The 17,887-nt window shown below is 36.2% G+C and overlaps 1 protein-coding gene and 1 long non-coding RNA gene across 7 annotated transcripts in view; one reads left to right on the forward strand and one right to left on the reverse strand.

The window, feature by feature from the left end:
* Nucleotides 1–16,701, reverse strand: part of LOC109265958 (uncharacterized) — a 39,571-nt gene extending 22,870 nt beyond the window's left edge. The window contains exons 1-2 of the long non-coding RNA XR_002079435.2: nt 16,647–16,701; nt 2,919–3,069 (exon numbers count right to left, since the gene is read on the reverse strand). This is a non-coding gene — a long non-coding RNA (uncharacterized LOC109265958). The remainder of the gene's footprint in view (nt 1–2,918; nt 3,070–16,646) is intronic.
* Nucleotides 1–17,887, forward strand: part of FNDC3A (fibronectin type III domain containing 3A) — a 144,488-nt gene that overhangs the window by 71,402 nt on the left and 55,199 nt on the right. For 5 of the 6 annotated variants that reach the window (XM_053899602.1, XM_053899607.1, XM_019447595.2 and 2 more), the window contains exon 4: nt 8,259–8,335. In XM_053899602.1, the coding sequence (XP_053755577.1) occupies nt 8,259–8,335 (77 nt within the window). Of the gene's footprint in view, nt 1–3,684; nt 3,832–8,258; nt 8,336–17,887 lie in introns of those variants that run through there. The other variant, XM_053899609.1, reaches the window with a different exon arrangement.

Consider the following 17,887-nt stretch of genomic DNA (forward strand, 5'->3'; position numbering starts at 1 on the left):
TGCCTGGTACCTAATAAGTGCTTATAAACAAAGTCATCCACGTGTCACCTAGTGCTTGTATTGACAAACCTACAAGAATGCTAATAGTTAATATGTTAAAACGTTATCAAAAAGTACAAACAATTGCTGTGACATGTCATGCTATTGATTTAAGAGAACCGTCTGCAAAATGTTGGAGAGTGTTTTGAAAATAAAAGGTGCATTTTAAATTTGCTGGAATTGTCATATAATCAGCTAAGAAAGGGAAAATGAAGAATATGGTCATCACTGCATAATGCATTCCTGTAATTGTAGTGTTCTTGATGCTTCCTGTTTGTTTATTCCTCTAGGAAAATTGTTTGGTGCACATTCATGAATTAACAAGGTATTTAGGACACATAAAATATGTATATCTTGCATTGTCCTTATTATAACTGTAAAGTTCTTGAAAGTATGGACCATGCCACTAATCAATCCTAGGCGTTAAAACTTTATGGCAACTGTGTGGATAGTTGAGAATAATTAAGATGGAGAGCTAAGTCTTGTTAGAAGCATTAGAAATAATGAAGACAGTTGAAAATACTGAACGGGACAGAAATAACCAGTACAGCAAAGAGCTAGTGGAGTATGGAATGGAAATTAGATCAAGAATAGCAGTGGACGGGGCGCCTGGGTGGCTCAGTCGGTTAAGCATCCGACTTCAGCTCCGGTCATGATCTCCCAGTTCATGAGTTCAAGCCCCACATGGGGCTCTGTGCTGACAGCTCAGAGCCTGGAGCCTGCTTTGGATTCTGTGTCTCCCTCTCTCTGCCTCTACTCCACTCATGCTCTTTCTCTGTCCCTCTCTCTCTCTCTCTCAAAAATAAATAAACATTAAAAACTTCTAAATTAAAAAAAAAATGGAAGTGGAGTGGTAACTTCGACCTCGTGAAGGGACAGTGATTCTGCTGAAAATAGAAGAGGTGAGAAAAGTTTATAAGTAACATTGAAATAGTCAATTTCATGTTGACATACATGGTTGAGGTGAGGTTGGGGGAAGTCCTTAAAGGGTGGTGGAGATCTCTGATAATCACTCTAAAAAACAGGATAGGCGATTAACCAGGGATAAATTCCTAAAAGGATTCCTGAGCAATGCTGATGGCTAAGTTAAGGTTGGAGATAACTATGTTTATAAACATGACAGTCTGAATGTCATTTGATTTCTACAGTTCAGATCTAAGAGAAGAGAAGTTAATTATTTCATTAAAATTAGGGATTTGGAGGGAGGGGATGTAAAAGAAAGACATCGATGGGAAAGGAAATCAGGCAATGAAGGTAGTGTTCAATCAGGAGGAAAGGGAAATCATTATAAGAAAGAACAAATATTGTAGAACAAAGAGAAAACTGGAGAGATGAAAGATAGATGTGGTGGCCAGATACTGAAACATGAAAGTTGGGATTTCAAAGATGAGATTGTAGAATTTTAAGTGATAAGTTCCAAGATGTATCTTTGAAGATGGGTTACTAAAAACAGAATGGAAGAGTTCATGAAAATTTGAGGCTAAGATTTTTGGACATTAAAGTCATTGTGCTGATGAGCTAGAGTAGGATAGAAGGGAAAAAACTGTGAACATGGTGCTGCCATAGTTCTCAATAAATGAGAACAGCAATGAGAAGTGGTAGAACTTCATGTCCTATATTTATATGACATGATCTCAAGGAAGAAGAAACTTAAGCCTGAAACTGGAACAACAGTGGTAATGGGAAGCAGCCTTGGAGTATCTGGAGACTGCCTCAGGAGAGAATAGGAAGCCTCTACTCCCAGGGACTGCTGGCAAAGCTGTCCTGGGGGGAGCCAGGTTTCATTTCAAAGAAACACATTAATAGGTGTTCTGTGAAATAGTTGAGAATATAGGGGAATTTACTTATAATGGGGGGGGGGGGGGTCGAATGAACACAGTGGAAAGACCTGAAAAGATCATCAGTCAAAGAAAAAGTCAAGAAATGGAAACATAGCTGTGTGAGAACATGAGCAAAAATGAGGAAGTGGGCTGAGGGGCTTGCCTTTTGTTTAAGGACTGAAAATCAGAGGTATGGTTAGATTTGCTGAGAGGCTAATTTACAAGCAGATTCTGTTGAGACCAGGACTCTCTACTCTCAGGCCTAGTTCTTCAAGGCAGCCTTGCCTTTTAGTAGGAACTTTGAAATTAACAACTACTCTTTGCCACTTTTGAGAATAGTCTGTTAGTATCGTATCTCCTCTGGAGTCCCTGGCATGTATTTATTGAAACCTATTTCTCCAATAACCCCTTGCTAGTTCTTTTCCATCTTCTTGGGAGAGGAGGCTTTGAATGTGGTGTACATAATTTTTTTAAATATAGCCTTCTTATTAGATAACCCTGACTTTGCCTCATTGTGTGACCTTGGCAAGATACTTAACTGCATTCTGCTTCAGTTTCCATACCTATAAATGATGCCTACTTCAGTTATTGTGAGGATTGAGTTAACACATGTAAAACACTCTGAATGATACCTGGCACATACTCTGCAATATATAATTGTTTTTGAAAACATGTAGTAATCATAATTTTATTTATAATAATATAACAAACAAATAATAGCTATCATTTGTCGAGGAAAGAGAAATCGTTATGAGAAAGAAGTACTCAGTACTTTAAATACACCTAATTTGAATCTCACAACAGTGCTACAAGGTTGATAATTTTAACCTTTTTATGGAAGGAAACAGACTAGAAGAGCAATAAATTGCCTTGCTAAAAAATATTGAAGCTTTTATTAAAACTTAAATCTTCTGTTACTAAATATATTTTCTTTCCACTGGGCAACTTGTAAACAAATCGCAATCATTATCATTACTTACACATTTATATTAACTATTAACACATTTCCTTAGCTTACATAGTACCATAAGTAATGAAAAGACCTCCAAAAGTTCTTACAGTCTTCTCCTCTCTTGTAACAACATCTTTGGTCTCTATGGGAGGTTGGGTAGGGTGTTCTGAGCCTGAATCACGGCCTGTCTTTGAAGATTTCATCAACATGAGTGACAATGCCATCCATCAGGCATCTGTATTAATGTCCAGGTTAAGTCTTAAAATAAACATACAAACAACAAAACAAAATCAGAAATAAAATGAAACCAACACTTAAAGTGATACCCTTTATTAACTTGAGAGGCAAATGCCAATCTGAAACATGAATCCCATGTTTGAGGAACACATTGATCAAGCCTATATTCTATAGACCATTGTGTGCTGTGGGCATTAAGGGTTGAGCATGGAGAGTGGATCAAGTTACAGAAGGACATTTCAGAGCAAACCCGCTAAATTACTAAATGTTATATGTATCTTAAACTTTCTAAATGGAGGTAGCGGTCTGGATAATAAAAACAATTAGAAGGTAATGCCTGTGATGTTACAGGAGATAAATGAAAACAAATGCCTGTGATGTTAACAGGAGATAAATGAAAACAGAGTACTGTTTTACATCAGATATGTATTTCTGTATGTGTATTTTAATGAGCTTTTGAGTTACTTCAGGAGGAAGTCTGAAAGATCCTCAAATTCGGTGGCAGCAGTAAAAACCATTTAATCATTTACTATAGCCCAAACGCTGGCGGCAGGAATGTTTGCTTTTTTTTTTTTTTTTTTTTTCTCCTCTTCCTTTTCCGCGGGTCACTGCAAGTCACGTGATGAGTATCACATGACTCGGTCAAAGGATCTTTTCCTCTCGCTGCTTGGGGGAAAAAAAAAAAGCAGAACCGTTCTCCAATTAAAGCTGTTAACGTGTACTACGCTGTTTCCTTGTTGGATTTTCTTGTTCTCTGCTGCTACTGTAAAAACAAAATGAGTGGTAAGATTTGCTGACTGTTTTTGAACATTCTTCTTTCATTTTAAACATAGAAAGCATTGCATTAATCTGAAGTCATGCCGTGTGTGTGTGTGTGTGTGTGTGTGTGTGTGTGTGTGTGTGTTTTCAATAGATGCCAAATGTATCGCAGTGCAAATATTTTAAATTGTGGCCATGTAGTTACAAAAAGATTAGACTCTGTTTGGAGATAGAATGATTTTGCATTCCACAGAATATTATTTTCCAGCGCCTTTATTTCACTAGGTTTTCTTTTTACCGCTAAAATCTGAATATTGGCTTCAGATTATTTGGAAGCCATTGTGAAAGCTTGGAAGCTCTTTATAAAGAGAATGTGTAGCACGTCAGCAGCCCGTTGCATTTTAAGAATTTAAATTCAAATTTGCAGTTTCATCCAAAAAAAAAGCCCTCTTAAATGTGAATGTATGCTAATAAAAAAATAAGAATTAAACTTGACGTAGGTGAAATATCGCCTTTATTAAATCATTGATGGCACTTTTTAAGAAATGGAGGTGAGGGCTTCTCAAATTTCTTAAGACAATTGGTGAATAGAATTGTTTCCTCTTTTAGGTTTTGGAATAGGTAATATGCCCCTAAAAATGATTAATAGCTCTATGATTTGAGGTAGATTTTGCTTAGGTCATATAGATTATTAAGGAGCTGCTGGGTGTATCTACAGTTGTTCAGATATAGCTTCTCTTCTACCAGATGTTCATTTAATGGTACAATCTGTAACAGACTTGGCTTCTTTATTGGAACAGAATACCCCCTCACTGCATTTAATAAGGGTTTGTAGTTAATCTTTTAGTACTTTCGATATTTTATTCCAATGGTTCTTTCAAAAGTTTGTTGAAACTAAAGAGGTAAACAAACACTTGCATTAGTAAGCATGCAAGGTTTTAGGGGTTTAGACAGGAATATTCCTGTCCGTAGATAGGAATAGCAACTGAAGTGGTGCTGTAAATATCGTAGTTCTAAATTTATATTTACTATGTTTGTATAATGGGACTTAATGTGTTCATTGTTGAATGTTGTTTCACACCAGTATTTTAGATACTAAATAGGGTATTCATGAATTGTCTTAAAAAAATTAACCATGTAACATTTCTGCCTCAGGATAAGATTATTTACTTGCTAGAGTGAAATGATTACTTCATAGAGAAATGAGTTAATCATTATTCCTGGACTGCAGCTAGTAATGTGTTTTCTGCTGGTTTATTTTAGGTTCGGTTTGTTTGTTGTTTTCACTATCAGACTTAAATATAATTAAAGAATAAAGTAGAATTTTGTACTACTAAAATATAAGTATGAAGTAGTTTTCAAAGTATATGGTTTGAACTGTAACTGTGTAGTATTTATATATTAATATTTTTAGTAAAAAAGGGCAACCCAAAGCAACTATGTAGTTCTGCAGTTTTAAATGTAATCAGCAATAACTTATTTTTTACTCTGGGGGCTAAAAAACAGCAACAAAAACTTATTCTAATGACTTGATTTAAGAATTAATTTGAGGGCCTCCTGGGTGGCTCAGTTGGTTAAGCATCTGACTTCGGCTCAGGTCATGATCTCACAGTCCGTGAGTTCGAGCCCCGCGTCGGGCTCTGTGCTGACAGCTCGGAGCCTGGAGCCTGCTTCAGATTCTGTGTCTCCCTCTCTCTGACCCTCCCCATTCATGCTCTGTCTCTCTCTGTCTCAAAAATAAATAAACATTAAAAAAAAATTTTTTTTTTTTAAAGAATTAATTTGACAGGGATGCCTGGGTGGCTCAGTCAGTTAAGCATCTGGCTTTGGTTCAGGTCATGATCTCACAGTTCATGGGTTCAAGCCCTGCGTGGGGCTCTACTGACAGCTCAGAGCCTGTAGCCTGCTTCAGATTCTGTGTATCCCTCTCTCTATGCCACCCCCGCACCCTCCAACCACCACTTGTGCTCTCTCTCTTTTTCTCAAAAAAATGAATAAACGTTAAAAAAAATTAAATTTGACATGTGAAAGGAACCACAGCCCCTGGCACATTTGGTAGAAGCTCAAAAAATACTAATTTCCTTTACTAAAATTGCAAATAGAATTTTCAGTGAATTGTCCTAGTTCCCAGCTAAATTTCACATGCTATAAATAATACCTACGCCAGTACTCAGGTTTCAAAAAACTAGTTTACTGTAGTTTTATATGAATTAGCCAATAGATGTAAACCAGCATTATTTTAAACCTATTCTCATTTTCTGTTGAGTCCCCCATAGAGAAGTTAAAAGGTAAGTTTTGGATGAAGCCTTTCTGGCCTAGAGGTATAAAGCCCCTCACAAGTTTTATTTTGTAAATTAATTGGTTAATTTTGGCTTAAATGTAGGAAAATTTTGTTCTTTCTTACTCTTTATTTTTTTAAGATAATGAAGAACTTTATTTTCCTTAGAAACATTGGAGCATAGTTCTTAAGTCTCAAATTACATCAGTTGCACTAATGCATAGTATTTAAATGTTCACTAAATATGTTGTACAGATATATCCTTAAATGAAACTGCCTGGTTTTCGATCTTTATACTACCATTAGGGCAAGCTTAACCTCTCTGCCTTAATTTCCACATCTGGAAAATGGGAATAGAATGATTGTAAGGAGAAAAAACAAAAAACACTTAACACATAGTCAATTAGTTTTAGCTATGTATAATTAGCTATTCTAAGAAAATATTCTGAACAACTTCATATATTTGGTGGGCTTGTCTTGGATGGGAAGATTATTTTGTTGAAAAAGTTATTTTTATAGTCATATAGAACATAATTTGGTAGTCTGCCCCCCGCACAGGCACGTACCTATACACTCCTTACTTCCTCCTAACCACTTGAGTCTTTAACCTTTTCTCTCCCTTCCTCTTCTTTCTTTTGTCTCTCTCTTCCATCTTCCACCTCTTTCTTTCCCCGCGCCCCCACCCCATTTCAGCTCTCTTCACTCTCTTGTCTTCTTCTTTACCCTTCCCTTTCTCCTGTTATCTCTTCCTTCTTTGCCCCCTCCCCTCCTCTTATGCCTGTATTTCTCCTCCATCCCTTCTTTTCTCCTCCCTCCCCTTAGCATTTACCCTCATGTACCCCCCCCCCTTTTCCTGCATTCTCTTTTCTCTTTCCTTCTTACCACTCACTTCCTTTCCCCTGTCCCCACCACGAACCACTTTGTTGTTTGGTTGTTACTCCCCTCCTTGCCTAAGAGAGGAGAGTGGTTGTAATCTGGATTTGCTGTAACCTCCATGCTCTTCATTCTGTTTTCCTGAAGTATGTGTAATGTTACCAGTGAAATTTATTTCTTTTCTGCCCTATGATTAAGTTTTTTCTCCCTTTTTTTTTTTTTTAAATAATTGATACCCATTATATGTACTCTGCAGGTTGAAATTCCACATATAAAAAGAACTCTTCCCCCATTACATTCTTCATTAGATTCTTGGGTACCTTTATTCCTAAGAAATGAGTGAGGCTCTTTGATAATGTTTAATCTCAAGTTATTAAAAACTAGTGGGTGAGGGGACAATGCAGTCTAAAGTTACAAGGAGAAAAGGATCTGAAAGTGAGATGCTTCTTTCAAAAAGTCGCATAAAACAATATTTGAGTTACTAGAAAAAATAAACACATTTTACAAATGTGCCTGTTTTATCCCACAAACATTAAGAGAGGAGATAAATAAGATAATCTTTATGAAAGTTATCTGGAAAGGATAACAGTAAAAATGAAATAAAATATAGAATGAGACAAGCTGAATTTTCCTTTTTTTTTTTCCCCCAGAACTTTTGACTGTAAGAAACAAAAATTGTTCCTTGGCTAAATATGCATGTATAGGATTTTTCTAACTGTTCTCAAACCTCCACAGACCTGACTTACACATTACACAAGAGGCTTTGAACATTAACAAAGCAAATCCCAAATATCTTCTTCCTTTTACTGCTTTTCCCTCTTGACTTTTTTTTCTATTGTTTTTCAAAATATTACTTTTTATATTTTTCACTGATTTATATGCACAGTTTAGTTTGATTCTGGTCAGTGTTTCTGAATTTGCACAATCGTAAGATTCACTAGGTATATTTGTAGAGTAAATACACTGACTCAAGACCCCACTGTAAGTATAGTAAATGGGAATCTCTAGAAGAACCTGGAAATTGATGTTTTAGAAAGCTCCCCAAGTGGCTGTTGTGATCACCAGAAGGGTTTCTGGTGAGAAATACAACTGCAGGTAAATAATACTCATTGTACTTTATAGGATAAACTTTTATGTTTTATAGCAGGTGAATCATCTGAATTTCTTTTCATAGTAACACAGTTACTGTTAATTTGAGTGTTTAGTTTAGATGAAGTATTCAAAGTCTAACTCAAATTGTTTTCAACTTTAGCTTGCTAAGTAATCCTGGATTAACACATCATTTCTGTGATCCGTTCAGGTCCTGCTCAGGTTCCAATGATGTCCCCAAACGGTTCTGTGCCTCCTATTTATGTGCCTCCTGGATACGCCCCACAGGTATGTTTTTATGTTCTTGTTATATCTACATAATAGGGATCATAATGTTATTGTTTTGACTTTAATTCAGATAAAAAATACCATTTCAGTACTGAAGCTTAACCCAGTACAGTATATCTTTGGTAAGCCTATTTCAAGTATTTTTTTTTATATTTCTTTTTTTTTTTTTTTTTAACATGTATTTATTTATTTTTGAGAGAGAGAGTGCATGAGAGGTAGGGGCAGAAAGAGATGGAGAGAGAGAATACCAAGTAGGCTCTGCACCGTTAACACAGAGCCAGATACAGTGCTCAATCCCATGAACTGTGAGATTGTGACCTGAGCCAAAATCGAGAGTCAGACACTTAACACACTGAACCATCCAGGTGTTCGTATTTCAAGTATTTTAGTATGTTTAGTATATTTGGACAAGAGGAAAAATTAAGTTGACAGCATCATCATTTGGTCTTGTCTTTGGGTGTGGAATTATAATAGGAAATTAATTCTAGAACTTTATTTCCCTGAAAATGTGAATAATGTAAGTAATATCTTAAGGTTTAAAGGGCCTACAGTAACATTGTTTTAAATTAATCATTTGTTTAGAAGTAATCCTAGACAGTGTTCCATCCTTATTCATGTCTCACAGACACCCATCATAATTGTGTGGCACATTGTGGTACATAGAAGAAAATTTAGACCTATAGACCTACAGCTGTAAGGACTAAGGGAATTAGTATCATCACACACCTAATAATCCTGTCCTATGTATGCATCACTTGGGAAGCTCTGACTTAAAGAATAAGATACAGCTAACTTATTTGCACAGGCAAACCAAATCAAATTGTAAGGTCTCAGGTGTTCAGTATCTTCTGCTCCTGAGATTCTGTGTAGTCTGTACTCATTGTCTCAAATACTTTTTGGAAATACTCAGTTTCTTTTTTTCGCACTAGAATTTACACTTGAAATTTTCTTCAGGCCCTCTCTTACTTCCTCCCTAATTATGTCAGAATATTGGTAGGATATTGTGGTGGATTCACTGTCCTTTCTGTGAAGCCCCATACTATGAATGGCAGCGTAAGAAGACAATTCTGGTGAAGAGAATGGAAGTAGTATGAGAGTTAGAGTCAGAAAAGCTGGATCCATATCTTATTTCAGACTTTGCTGGCTGCATAGCCTTAGACAAATCAACTTCCTGAAGTCCCTGTGCCCTAACTGTAAGATGACATGATAACATATATGAGATAACATTTGAATAGTATTTGTAAGCTTTTCAGGAGCTGTCTCTATTTTTGTTTGACATATTGACTCTTTAATTTATTGTAGTCTGCATTCTGTCTATAGTATCCTGCTAAATCTGCTCTCTGATACGTACCAAACTCAAAGCCTTTTTTCCAACATAATCCTCTTTGACCCCTAAACATTTGACACCATTGTTAGGATTTACCCTGGATTTCCTTGACATAATGCTGTCCTGATTCTTTCTGCTTTTCTAATTGTTCCTTCTCAGACCTTTCTCTACTTACATAAAGACCATATCTGGTCTTTTCTCTCTGGTGTAGTTCAGTTCAACAAGCATGTATTGAATGCACCATGTACTAAGCTCCGTATTTGGTGCTAGTGATATAAAGATGTATTTGGTGCTACTGACAATTTATTTTGGTGCAACTAAAGAGTATCCTGCTGTTCTCTCCAGTAACAATACCTTTTATTTTTATGGCAAATTCCTACCCTTCTCATTTCATTTAATCATGACCTTCTAAAAGTTGATTTCCTTGAATGTTTCCAGGTGCCTCTCCTTTTGGGTTTCATGGCAGACTATGTATATCCCTCTTTTGATGAATTTCTCACACTGCTTAATTATTTTTCTCTCCTGAGAAGATCATGAACTCTTAACAGTTCCTGTACTTAGCAGTGTTCAACAAATATATATTGAGTGCTCATATATGTCAGGCAGTCTTCTAGATAATTATGAAATACCCATGAATAAGAGACACAGATCTCTGTCTCTGTGTAGTTAACATTCTTGTGGAGAGAAAAAAACAATAAGCATAATACATGGATAAATTATGTCATGTGTTTGGTGGTAAGTGATGGGGTTAGACAAGGAAAGAAAACAGAGCTGGTTACATTTTAAAATAGGGTAATCAGAATAGGCATCATGGGAAAGGTGACATTTGAACCAAGTGTTGAAGGACAGGTAGGAGTTAGCCATGTATTTTGGTGGGGTGGAAGAAGAGGATTCTGAGAAATAACCAGTGCAAATGGCCCAAGATGAGAACATGCCTGGAAATGGCAAGCTGGTCACTCTGGCACTACTGAGTCCTCAAAGTAGTATAGTAAGTAATGAGGTCAGGGAGGGAACAGGACCAAATCATATAGGACTCATAACTTTATTTCCTCCATGCTGAGAACAGCATCAGTCGTATAGTAGGGACCCAATACATATTTGTAAATCAATCAAATAATCATCCAAATTGAGGTTCTTTAGCTTTATTTAGGCCAAGAGCCACTAAAATAATTTTCTTGTATTATTTCTTTTATCTTCTCATTTCTGTACCTATAAAGTACCTTTAGTTAGCTTGTTCACTCAATGAAGTCTAGATTTCTTGACATAAATAAGGTCTTACACAGTTCTGTTTTAGTATGTGTTTGTACCCCTCTCTTGGTATGTCTAATTGCATATCCATTTTTGCAGGCAAGTATCCAAATCACCCCAATAAAGCAAATATTGCAATAAAGGGAGTCAAATGAATTCTTTGATTTCCCAGTGCACATAAAAGTTACATTTATGGAGCGCCTAGGTTTTGAACCTTTGACTGTTGATTTGCACTCAGGTCATGAGCCCAGGCTCATGGGATTGAGCCCTGCTTCATGCTCTGCACTGAGGGTGGAGCCTACTTAAGATATTCTCTCTCTCTCTCTCTCTCTCTCTCTCTCTCTCTCTCTCTCTCTCTCTCTTTCTCTCTCTTTCTCTCCTTCTGCCCCTCTCCCCTCACCTCTTTCTAAAATAAAAAAAAAAAAATATGTTTACACTATATTGTAGTCTGTTAAGTGCACAATAGCATTTTGTCTTAAAAAGTGTACATATTTTTATTTAAAAATATTTTGTTAGAAAATGCTATCATCTGAGCTTTCAGTCAATTATAATCATTTTGCTGGTGGAGGGTCTTGCCTTAATGTTGATGGCTCCTAACTGATCAGGGTGTTGCTTCCTGAAGGTTGGGGTAGCTATGGCAATTTCTTAAAATATGACAACAGTGAAGTTTACCACATTGATGGACTCTTTTTTTTCCACTAACAATTTGTCTGTAGTATGTGATGCTGTTTGATAGTATATTTTACCCACAGTAGAACTTCTTTCAAAATCAGTCATTTCTCTTAAACTCTACCACTGCTTGCTTCATAAACTAAGTTTATGTAAAATTCTGAATCTTTTGTTGTCATTTTAACAGTCTTTACAGCATCTTCATCAGGAGTAGATTCCATCTCACGAACTCACTTATTTTTGTTCATCCATAAAAAGCAGCTTCTTGTCCATTAAAACTTTGTGGTGGGATTGCAGCATTTCAGTCCCATCTTCAGGCTCCACTTCTAGTTGTGGTTCTCCTGCTGTTTCTCCCACCTCTGCAGTTACTTCTCCGCTGATGTCTTGAACCCTTGAAAGTCATCCATGAGGGTTGAAATCACCTTCTTCCAAACTCCTGTTAATGTTGATATTTTGACCTCTTCCCATGAATCATGAATGTTGTTCTTTTTTTTTAATCATGAACATTCTTCATGGCATCTAGAATGGTGAATCCTTTCTTGAAGGTTTTCAATTTACTTTTTCCAGATCCATTAGAGGAATCACTATCTATGGCAGCTATAGCCTTACAAAAAGTATTTCTTAAATAATAAGACTTGAAAGTCAAAATTACTCCTTGATCCACGGGCTGCAGAATGGATGTTGTGTTAGCACACATGAAAACAACATTAATCTCATTGTACATCTCCATCAGAGCTCTTGGCTGACCAGGTGCATTGACAGTGAGCAGTAATATTTTAAAAGGAATTTTTTTCTGAGCAGTAAGGTCTCAACAGTGGACTTAAAATAATTCAGTAAACCATGTTGTAAACAGATGTGCTATTATCCAGGCTTTATTGTTCCACTTATAGAGCACAGTAGATTTAGCATAATTCTTAAGAGCCCTAGGATTTTTGGAATGGTCAATGAGCGTTGGCTTCAACTTAAAGTCACCAGCTGCATTAGCCCCCAACAGGAGAGTCAGCCTGTCCTTGAAGCCTTAAAGACGGGCATCAACTTCTCTCTAGCTGTGGAAGTCCTAGATGGCATTTTCTTCCAATAGATGGCTGTTTCATCTATGTTGAAAATCTGTTGTTTTATTAGCCACCTTCATTAATTATCTTTAGCTAGATACTCTGAATAACTTGCAGCTTCTGTATGGCACTTCTGCTTCCCTTTGTACTTTTGTGTAATAGAGATGGCTTCTTTACTTAAACCACATGACCTAACCTCTCCTAGCTTCAGACGTTTCTTCTGCAGCTTCCTCATTCCTCTCAGCCTTCTTAGAATTGAAGAGAGGGCTGTACCCTGGATTAAGTTTGATTAAAGGAAATGTCGTGGCTAGTCTGATCCTTTATTCAGACCACTAAAACTTCTTCATAGCAGCAATAAGGCTGTTCGCTTTCTTACCATTTGTGTGTTCACTGCAGTAGCACTTTTAATTTCATTCAAGAACTTTTCCTTTGCATTCACAACTTTGCTAACCGTTTAGTACAAGAGGCCTAGCTTTTGGCCTAGGTTGGCTTTCAACAGGACTTCCTTCCTGAACTTAATCGTTTCTATCTTTTTATTTAAAGTGAGAAACATGTGACTCTTCCTTTCACTTGAACACTTAGAGGCCATTTTAGGGTTATAATTGGCCTAATTTCAATATTGTTGTGTCTTGGGAAATAGGGAGACCTGAGGAGATGGAGATAGCAGATAGGGGAACAGCCGTTTGATGGAGCAGTCAGAACTCACAACATTTATTAGTTAAATCTGCCATATTATGTGGATGCAGTGCAGTTCATAGCACCCCAGACAATACAGTAGTAATATCACTGATCACTTTAGCAAATATAATAATAATCAAAACGCTTAAGAGGTGCCTGGCTGTCTCTGTCAGTAGAGCACGCAACTCTTGTTCTTAGGGTCATGAGTTCAAGCTCCACATCGGGTGTGGAGCCTACTTTAAAAGAAAGAAAAGAAAAGAAAATGTTTGAAATATTGTGAGAATTACCAAAATGTGACACAGAAACTCCAAATGAGCAAATGCTGTTGGAAGAATGGCACCAATAGACTTATTTGCCATATGGTTGCCACAGGCTTCCAGTTTTTGAAAAAATGCCGTGTTTATTTGCAAAGCTCAGTAAAGCACAGCACAATAAAACAAGGTATGCCTATATTCACACGCTCACCTGATATTTTCCTTTCTCCATGGTTTTGTTAAAGCTATTGTCTGAGGAATGCTACTCATTTGCTCATTTCTGCCTATAGAAAATCTACCCATGCTTGAGGACCTAGGTCAAATTATTTGTACCACCTCTTAGTTATATATTACATGCCACCAGTATTATAATTGTGGGATTTTATGGGATTTTACATTCCTTCAGGATAGGAGCTTCCTTTTAACTACTTTTGTTCTAGGAATAACTCAGATGCGGTTGATATTTCATAAATATTTGTCAAATAAGTGAATAAACTTAACAATAATCTTACTGGAAGGATTATGTGAGGCTAGTGGGGCTACTATTATCTACCTTAATTTAAGATTAAGACTGTCTCTAGGAAATGTATCATTTTCAAATACACAGGGCTAATCAAGAGACAAAAATCTATAATCTCATCATTATGGAAATAATCTAAGTACTCACTATGCAAAACTGGATTCTAGCATTTTGACATCACTGTCAAAATAACCCCCCATTTCCTAGCATCCACGATTTCTAAAGTTAGAAAATAGTTATTAAGAGCCAGGTTCTGGGCACAGCTAAGCACTTAGTAATTGTCCAAAATTTGACACATAAGGAAACATAATTTTCTTAGCAAATATGGAACCTGGGAGTTGAGCCAAATGTTAAGACACATAAATAGCTATAATAAGTATAGGTTGCATGTGGCTCAGCAGGAACCAAATGGCACACATGCTAAATGCGTGAATCCCGGAGCACCTCACCTGGGTGGCTCAGTTGGTTAAACGTCCAGCTTCAACTCAGGACATGATCTCATGGTTCCTGGGTTCGTGCTCTGCATCGGGCTCTGTGCTGACAGCTCAGAGCCTGGAACCTGCTTATTCTATGCCTTCCTCTCTTTCTGCCCCTCTCCTACTCACATATGCGCTGTCTCAAAAATAAATATAAAAATAAATAAATAAATAAATAAATAAATATAAATAAACATAATTTTTTAAATTTAAATGCATTAATATTTGTCATCTATGGCCTTCTTTTAGACTTTTATGCAGTTATCTTCTTTTTTTGCAACAGGTTTCATTGCCTCTAATCCCTGCTATATGTATGTGTATCTTTTGGTGAAAGGCAGTGATCTAAAGAGGGCCAAAAATGTATGTTTGCTGTGTTATCATATAATTAAAGTACATACTAATAGGATTCAGCAAATTTATGCATCCTAAAAAGTTAGGTCAAGCAAGTAAGGACTACAGAAATAAAAATCCAGTGTTGGGATTGTTTAGCTCTTTTGCTGAGGAAATAATAATATTAGATACCTTAGAGCATATTGGGGCAGAAAAGTAAAAGGTCCCAAAGGTACATAGATCTTAATTTAAGATTAAGATCAAGATTTTTTTTAAAATTTTTTAATACTTACTTTTGGGAGAGAGAGAGCACAAGCAAGGGAGGGGCAGACAGAGAGGGAGACAACAGAATCCAAAGCAGGCTCCAGGCTCTGAGCTGTCAAGCACAGAGCCCAACACAGGGTTCGAACCCACGAACCAGGAGATCATGACCTGAGTCAAAGTCAGACGCTTAACTGCCTGAGCTACGCAAGATTAAGATCAAGATTAAACAAAAGTACTTACGTGAAAAACATATGAAGAAATTATGATTTACCTAGGATATATCAGCCTTTAAATTTGTGATGTTTGCACCAATGGCATGCCCCTATTAAGTTTAGAAGCACTTCAGATATTAACTCATCATTTACTCATACGTATATTTTAACTTCATTTTTAACAACATTAGGGTATCAGTAACTTAAGGAATAATTGGTTCTGTTTTTCTCATTTGATATTTGCAAAACCCAAACCTATTAATGTTAAAGTTGCTAATATTGTACTGTACTTCCTCTGTATTCTTATTCAAGACTTCTATATTATTGTTTATTTTATAATCTTTGTACTTTATTGCTCTATACTTCAGCATTCTACTCAAAAGTAATGGGAACCTGCATTTATTCTGTTTACCTTAAGTTTTGAAAAGAAGGTTGCTATTATAAAAATGTAAAATGCCCTTGCCTTGAGAGGCATAGAGTTCCTAAAGACAGTTTTCCCCCTTTGCCACTAGTGAACAAAAATAGTTCTTAAAAGAGTCACTTAATTTTTAGTTACATAACTTATATTGTTGGGTCAGAAAATGAATCCTCATTTTTAGAAATCATTACTTTTTAAAAAGCATTTTTTATTAACCATGAAACTATATAAGATACTGTCCAATATGAGAGACCTAAAACTAGTTAAAATGATATGCAGAAAGAAAAATTGTTCACTAGATTCTTAAATATAAAGGAACATTAATTTTACGAACAAGCTAATAGAAAATAGAAAATGTATTCAGTGATAATGCATAAGTATAGTTGTATATTTTAAATATATATTTTTCTGATCATGATTATGTAGAAAACTTGGAAAGGGTAAGAATAGGCCAGGAAAAAGAATTGCACTGAATGTTATAACCTAGAGTCACACTCTGTAAACATGTATTTCCCTTTAGCCTTTTGATGAACTACAAAATTACAAACATAATTTTAGACATAACCTTAATGAGCTTTTATAGTTTAACAAGAAAGGGAAGCTTGTGAGAGACTGACCTGCTTCAGCAGAAGCAGAAATATGTGCCAACTGAACTAAGATATCAAATGGGGAAACAAAAACTATAAAACTCAAAACACAAAGCAAACTCAGACACAGAAAACAGATGGTGATAGGAGTAGAAGGAACTTAATTTACTGGCAAATTATACTAACTTAGAGACCTGAAGAGCATTGCAGCACAGAATAACACTTGATATTTTAGTGATGAAATTAATGATTTATCAAGAAAAGATTATAGACTACCTGAATGGGATGCCTGAAAAGCAGCATCAAAAGTTCTCTCCTGCCTTTCTTTAATGACCCCCCTGTTTTTTTATGGAATGTGTGTTGTTATGGTGATGAGAGAGTACCTGACAGGAAGGGGATTGTAGATCTCATAATGTGGGGAAAGGGGCTGTGTCAACTTCAGGAAAATTTCAGATTACTCCTTTGAGCTGGACTTGGGATTTCACTTTGCTTTTATGTCAGCACACAGCAGTGAGGCCTACTTTTTTCAAAGATTTTACATACCTGTCTGATCTCTGTCTTCTCTGTCTCTCCTTGGGAGAACAGCTAAAAGCCATTAGCAGCAGTGTAAGGGACTGCAAGGTAGTGGGACTTAGATGTTTAGGTGCGGATAAAGAGTTATAATAGGAGTTGGAGATAAAGGTTGTGGTTACTTACTGACATTATTGTGTATGTATGTATAGTTAGGTATATAAATAAATATCTGTTGAATGAGTGGCCAGAAATACCTATATTATTATTTAATAACTTAAAGTGGGAATAGTTTTAGGTTCAGGGTGAAGCCATAGAAGTAGGTTGCTAAAAATTAAGCATAGGCAAAGGTTGTAAGAGTTGAGGAAGTTACAGAATTCTAATAGCATGGTGGTGTTAAGAGGGAGGAGAAGGTAATGTGGCATTCTAGTAGAACTAATGGAATACATTATTTCTGATCATATCATTGATTCAGCAAATTTCTTTGAGCATCTGCCATATCTAGGACTTGTTCCAGGTGTTAGGAAGAAGATGGTAAGCAGAACAGATTTGTCATTTATCATATATTCTGGTGGAGAACACAGATAGTAAATACAACCTCCTTTTTCTGCAGCCCCTTTTAATTATGTTTGTGTTCAATAAAGGGGGGGAAACAAAGCTTTGTCTCACTAGAAATTGTGTGGCATATGTGGTTAGATGGTCAGATCTCTGCGGATAGCCCTATTTAATTCTATTTCATTGTCTTATCTTTGTTTTAATTTTTTTTAACAAAGACTAATTTGTATTGTATTTTATCTTTTTTTCCCCACAATTTGTTGATTTTATTTTAATCATCACCATTGGTATACCCTGTTAATATAAAATTCAGTGTCTACATGGTTGGTTTTTTGTCAGCAGCTGGACTTAGCGGATAGTTTTGTGCCCCCAGCCTCACCCTAAAGCTACTGGCTGTTCAGATGGTTACTTGAAGTGGAACAGTTCTCTACACTTTCTTGGTCCTAGTCTGC

The sequence above is a fragment of the Panthera pardus genome, unplaced genomic scaffold (genome assembly GCF_024362965.1).
Source record: "Panthera pardus isolate Hobbes unplaced genomic scaffold, ASM2436296v1 HiC_scaffold_1, whole genome shotgun sequence".
Taxonomy (NCBI): Eukaryota; Metazoa; Chordata; class Mammalia; order Carnivora; family Felidae; genus Panthera; species Panthera pardus.